The 7,020-nt window shown below is 38.7% G+C and overlaps 1 protein-coding gene across 1 annotated transcript; it reads right to left on the minus strand.

The window, feature by feature from the left end:
• Positions 1-5,182: 5,182 nt before the first annotated feature.
• On the minus strand, positions 5,183-6,121 carry LOC102814392 (olfactory receptor 14C36-like). The gene has a single exon (XM_006874492.1). The coding sequence runs from the start codon at positions 6,119-6,121 to the stop codon at positions 5,183-5,185; it is 939 nt and encodes a 312-aa protein (XP_006874554.1).
• Positions 6,122-7,020: the final 899 nt, after the last annotated feature.

Consider the following 7,020-nt stretch of genomic DNA (forward strand, 5'->3'; position numbering starts at 1 on the left):
TTTTAATTGGAAACTGTCTCTTTAAATTTTGAGGGCATCTGTGTGCATGCATAGTAGAACCCTCCAAGGGTGGGGCTGGGGTGCCCACTAGCTCAGGCACCCCTATAGTCACCAGAATGGAGGTGCGCAGACGCAAAGGACCAATGAACAGATACCAAAAGAAAAGAATGTTCACACCTTTATTTTCACAGTTCTGCCAGGCATCTGTGGCCGTTCCGATCCTTCTCCCACTTGGTCTCACCCAAGATGGTGGCTCCTAGAGCAGCTGAGTGTCCCAGACTAGAAAGCAATGGATTTCTTGCTTCTGCCACAAATTCCCCCTGTTGTAAGCCTTCAAACCTTCTAAATATTCCTTATATGTGGTTCAGAGTTCTGGGACCATTCCCTGAGGCTGCTTAATCGGGTATTCTGTGTTGTTGCTTGCGGAGCTCTTTATTGCACTTCCTTCTGATCCACCATCTTGTTTGTTCTCCTCCATAAGTTTTTATAGCTACATTTTTAAAGATGGCCTCCCCTCTTCATTTCTTTATAGCTGCATTTTTAGAGATGACCTCAGCTCCATATTTCCTCCAGGAAATACTTGAGCCTGGAGGAAATGTGATGCCCCTTATAAAGATTTGTTGTTATTGCGCAGTGTGGGTGTAAAAGAGGATCCTGTAACTGTCCTTGTTCCATCACATGTGCATACAAGACTATCAGAGTAAAGCAGAAGGAAGGTGGCCTGGAAAGGGTATGAAAGACTTGGATGGAATGGTGTTTCCCATGGGCATACACAGAAAAGATCTTCTTACAAATATGTGTCCTATAAGGATAGTATCAGGAGACAAACCTTAAATTATAGGTGACCATTTGAATACAAAGAAGGAATTCTTAGTATCACAAGCTTGAATGAAAGAAATTATGGACCTCACAGAAGACACATTGTCCACATGCCTACAAATAACATAGTTCATGATGTGTGGGTTTGGTATGAGTTTATATATGGCCATGCATTGGTCATAAGCAGGTTACCATGGATCTATGTTTTACAAGATTGTCACATATTTAACTATTGTAAGGGGTGGTGTCTTATCTGGTTATCACTCTCTTTTACACTCGAAATATCCTGTTTGGACAGTTAACTATATAGTCACCTTTGACATAAAATATGAGGGTTAAGCCCTGATGATACAAAGGTTATGGGTTCAGCTGCTAGTTGAAAAGTTGGTGGTTCAAACTCACCTTGCAGCTCATGGGAAAAAGACTTTCAAATCTGATTTCATAAAGGTTTAATAAAGAACAAAACCTAAGAAGCTCTAATGAGACAATTCTACACTGTCATATGGCGTTGCTATTGTTGTTAGTGAACCTGTTTTTAAAGCGTTTCTGAAAAGTGACTGGTGGGTTTGAATACTGACCTGTGCTTAGCAGTCCTTACTTATCCTACGTGCTACACCATGCCTCCTTGTTATGAATTAAAAATCAACTTGATGTCATATAACAATAACAACAGAAAAAATAGAGCATACGGAGTCCTGGTGTGGCACTATGGGTTAATTCGCCAGACTGCAAAACCCTTTGAACTGCAAGGTTGGCAGTTCAAACTCACCAGCTGCTCCTAGGAAACCCTATACAGGGTTGCTATGGGTTGAAACTGACTTGACAGTGCTTAACAACAACAACACTGTTTCCCCAACCAACTAATAAAATGTTCTTCACTCTAGAAAAGAAAATCAAAGTCCATATCAGAGGTGTTGGCATAAATTAAGTCATATTCCTAGGAAAATGACCAAAAAGTATTATCAAGCTGTTACTTATGATGGATATTGTAAAACAACAAAACTTTGAATGCAGGCTGCCAGGATGGTAGATGTCAAGGTGTAGTTCCTATTGATTTTTTTGATTGTGTAGTTGAGTCTTGCTAATTATCTTTAGTTGTTATTGTTGTTAATTGCTATTGAGTTGATTCCAACTTATAGTGACCCTGTATGGGGTTTCTGAGGAGCAGTTGGTGGGTTGAACTGCCGACCTTGCGGTTCACACTGACCTTGTGGTTCTGTACATTATCCTACTGCACTACATTAAGACACTGCCATTGTAAGAACATTTGAAACTCTGTTTCTCCCTATAGTTAAAGAATGAAAATGTCCTGTGGAATAAATGACATCTTCATAATGTCTATAAGGGGTTGATTTAACCAAATGGCTCTATCCTTAGTTTAACATTTTTGTTAGGAATAAAATGGCTAATGGTGAAAGGAGTTATGCATATAAAACAGAACAAAACTTATTGGCTCATTATGATTAAACTTTTGTCCTTTCAGTCTAAAAACAGACTCTTGTATTCACCTAGAAAATCTTTCAATAACAATTACCAACTGTTTCAGACTCTCCAAGCTTGAGGTTTTTCTTCAAAGATATGTAGATATTTCTATCATCTTCAATGGAACATAGTGAAAACCACTTCTCTGATTACTGCCCTACAATGCAAAAAGCTGAATTACCCTTGAAATAGTCTTGGCTATAAAAAATTAAAATATGCAACAATATGCATGTTGGAAAGTTTTTTAATTTCTCACAGAATATGTGTTGTAAGCAACCCACACAGAAAACCTACAATATATGAATTATACACCCCACATTCTCAAACCACAATAACTAAAACAAACAAAATATATTTAAAGGACAATTCTAGCTTGTAGACAGATATGCTTGCTACACAGAACCCCTACAACACTAGGTGAAGCATATGAGTGACAATCTTGGAACACTGAGCTTTGAAGGAAAAAAAAAAATAGATCAAATATGAATTAGAAGAAGGAATTGGAGGAAACCAGTAAACTAAGAAATATATGGAGAATTGAATTGCCAACATGTGCAGTACAATTCAAGCATTTTAAATTATTGCAATCTTTATTCCTATCAGGACACCAAATAACCGACTTCCTTGTCCAGACTGTACCAGCAAGCACACAGGTAACCAGCTACCAGAAAAGAGAATACTCTATATAGTCTTCTAGTGACCAGAGGCATAATCTCCCCCATGTCACCAACCTGGAGGTCAGTCAAACTACCCTCCCCACTGTCACTCCTTGACCTGGTGTTACAACTGATTCACCTCTCCTGTACCATTCCCACATTTCTTGCTTCTGGCAGCCTGAGACACACTACAGCATATCAAACACCATGAGCCTGCGGACTCAGATATCTACAGCTGGAGCTTGTCCTACAGCTGTGCTGCTTTTTTCATTCTTCCTTTCATCTTATTGCTTTCCTTCACACTCCCTTTTTTCTATTTTTCTTCTATATATTTTTCTTCTTCATCATCTTCACCACCCTCACTTCCACTTTTCCTTTTGTTTTCTTCTTTCTCCAACAGAAAGGAGCCAGCAAGTGTACCTTGCCATATCCAGCACAGCTGTGTGTTTGATAGCTGGAACTTATACTAATACTGTTTTGATATATTTTTTTCTGTAAGTCTCTCTTTTATTTTTTTCCTTTCTTCTCATACCTTGTTTTGTTTTCAAAGAGGTTTATCCTCTTCTTCCCCTGCATTTTTTTCCTTTTTTCCATTCACTAGTCAGGAATCATTAACTTTATCTACTCATTCCATTCCACCATACCTGCTACCTAACCCACTGGCCTAGTGCAGCTACCTACTACATCACCACTGGACCAATGACAGGTGGTGGCCAACACCTGCTTAGATGGACCTCAGATACTCCATATGAAGAGCAATCAGACACTTGCTTCTACATTTCCACCTCTATCAAATCCACCTAAAGATAGCTGGTGAGTGTAGTATATTTAAACTGCTGCCTAGATAGAATAAAACAATAACAATAATAATAAAAAGTAGGATGAAGCAAACCAACATACAATAAACAAAGTTCTAATTGTACTCATGCACATACACAACAGGGCAAGATGGCTAGAGCAAGTAACCAAAATAAAGGGTTAGGAAGTCTTAAGGAGGAAGAGATGGTATTGGAACTACCAGATAAAGAATTGAAAAGAATTATATTTAAGATTCTTCAATAATTTAAGAAAGAGATCAAGGGAAATAAAAACAACACCATAATAGAAATAATTTATCTATAAATTGGTCCTTAGAAATTATGCACAAGAGAATAAGGTAGTCACATATTTTCTACAAACCACACCTGCAGATGCTTTTATTTTTATTAAGAAAAAATACTTTAGTGTTATTTTTATACCCAACTTTCAGATGTTATTCTATATATTTTAGCTATACTTTTAAATATATGTCTGAATAAATGTTTCTCCTCAAATAAATATAAAAAAATCAATGCAATATGTAGTTTGCGTTGCAATATATAGTTCGAATAATGCTAATGAGAAATACTTCACAACTGTATCTTCAGCAAATAAGTCTCAGACTATACATTTTTTAAAGAAAAAAACACTTAAGTTAAAATATGAAAGCATTATTTCTACCCGTTATTGTTATTAAATGCCCTGGAGTCTGTTCTGACTCAATTTGACCTTGTATAGAGTTTCTGAGGAACAGTTGGTGTGTTTGAACTTCTGAACTTTTCAATTCAAATCTGGTGCTGATCTTACAGAACAAGACCAGGAGTCCATTTCCACTCAGCAAACATCAGAGGGAAAAAACCCTCAATGAGATGGCCCGGCACAATAGCCACAAGAATGGGTTTAGCTACATCCAGAATCAAAGATGACACAGGATTGAGCAATACTTTATTTTATAAAGTGGCTACAGGACTCCTGGTGTGGTGCTGGAGAGTCAGCACTGGACTGCAAACCACAAGGTCAGCAATTCAAGCCCACCAGATGCTCCTTGGAAGCACTATACTTGGTTCACTATGAGGCAAAACCAACACGACTGCACTTAACAAAAACAGGAAAGTGGCTACAAGTCAGAATTAACTCTAATGTGACACCATTTTTGATGCTGACCTATTGTATATAGACTGCTACTTAGGTGCTGTGGGTTAATGTGCTGAACTGCAAAGTTGGTTTGAACAATAAGGTTAGTGGTTCAAGCTCACCAGCCGCTCCTGCGAAGCCCTATAAAGGGTTATTATGGGTTGGAACTGACTCAATGTCATTTAACAACAATAACAACCACTTAGGCATCAAATCAGATCCTCAAGTTTTGAAGGGATCAAATTTTGAAGCATTTTTCCTCAACCTATTAAAGTAGGAATACCTTAAAATAATTATTGTTTTTCTGAACAGAATAGTCTCCTCATAATTCCCTTTACAGCCTCCTTTATCTGCTTGTTTCTAAGACTATAGATTATAGGGTTTAGGAGAGGAGGGACTATAGAATAGAACACAGAAATTATCATGTCTTGAATTGTAGGAGAGTTGGAGGTTGGGTTTATATACACAGTATTCACTGAACAGACAAAGATTGTCACCACGAGAATGTGAGGTACACAGGTAGAAAAGGCCTTTCTTCTCTCTCCCTTGGTTGGAAACTTGAGCACAGCAGAAAATATGTGAATATAAGACACGATGATGCAGAAAAAGCAACCACCTACAATCGCCACTGCAGAAAAAAAAATTGTAACCTCATTGATAAAGATATCAGAGCAGGAAAGCTTTAACAAAGAAGGTATGTCACAAAAAAACTGATGAACCACATTAGACTCACAGAAGGACAATCGGAATGTGTTACCTGTGTGCACACCTGCATAGATCAGACTGCTGAATATAGAGGACAGTGTCATCTGAACACAGAAGCGAGGGTTCATGATCACAGGGTAATGAAGGGGATGACAGATGGCCACATAACGGTCATAGGCCATGATAGTGAGGAACAATAGCTCTGCAGTAGCACATGAAATCACAAGGAAGATCTGAGCTGCACAGCCAGTCATAGAGATCTCCCTGTTGTTAAGCAGGAATATGGCACATGCCTTGGGTACAGTGACAGAAATGAAGCACATGTCCAGGACAGACATATTCCTAAGGAAGAAATACATGGGGGTGTGGAGAGTCTTGTCAAAAGTGGTTACTGTAGCAATGAGAAGGTTTCCCATCAAGGTTGTTGAGTACATCAGTAAGAATAGTATTGCATGCAGGACTCTGAGCTCCCACAGATCAGAAAATCTCATAAGCAGAAATTCAGTCACTGTGGTAGAGTTAGGCATCTTTGGGTAATTTGCTTCATACTGGAAAGGCAAGAGCAAACAATCCCTATAAAACAAGGGAATATAAATGAGGAAAGAAATTAGTCAAAGTTCATTTATTGTCTTTCATTGATTTAATTTTATACTTCCCAGTTGGTAATTTATTGTTGTTATCTGTTGCCATTAAGTTTGCTCTCACATACAACAGAATGAAACACTAATGACATTCTTATCATTACTGGAATACTTGACTCCATTGTTGCCTTCCCACTAGGAGATCTCATATTCCAGTATAGTCCATATTATTGTTGTTGAGTGCCATAGAGTTGATTCAGACCCATAAAGACCCTGTACAGGGATTCTGAGGAGTGGCTGGTGAGCTTGAATTGCCGACCTTGTGGTTCAAACTGACTTTGCAGTACAACATATTAACGCACAGTGCCATACCAGAACTCCATACTCCACATGTTGTTGTTGTTAGGTGCCATCAAGTCAGTACCAGCTCATAATGACCCTATGCAAAACAGAATAAAACATTGCCCCTTCCTGGACCTACCTCACAATTGTTGCCATGCTTGAAACCATTAATGTTGCCACTTTGCCAATCCATCTCGCTGAGGGTCTTTCACCACCTTACCAAACATGACATCCTTCTCCAGCGACTGGTTAATATGTCCGAAGTATGAGACACAAAGTTTGGCCATCCTGGCCTCCAAGGAGCACTCTGGTCTCACTTCTTCAAACACAGATATGTTTGTACCTTTGGCAGCCCATGGCACTTTCAATATTCTCCTCCAACACCATAACTCAAATGCATCAATTCTTCTATGGCCTTCTTTATTCACTGTCCAGCTTTTGCATGCATGTGAGGTTATGGAAAATAACATGGCTTGGGTCAGGCACACATTAGTCCTCAAGCT

This window comes from Chrysochloris asiatica, unplaced genomic scaffold, assembly GCF_000296735.1.
Source record: "Chrysochloris asiatica unplaced genomic scaffold, ChrAsi1.0 scaffold00279, whole genome shotgun sequence".
Taxonomy (NCBI): Eukaryota; Metazoa; Chordata; class Mammalia; order Afrosoricida; family Chrysochloridae; genus Chrysochloris; species Chrysochloris asiatica.

Bases quoted from the DNA above. Each gene is read 5' to 3' on its own strand.
- LOC102814392 (XM_006874492.1), bottom strand. From the start codon at position 6,121: ATGCCTAACTCTACCACAGTGACTGAATTTCTGCTTATGAGATTTTCT.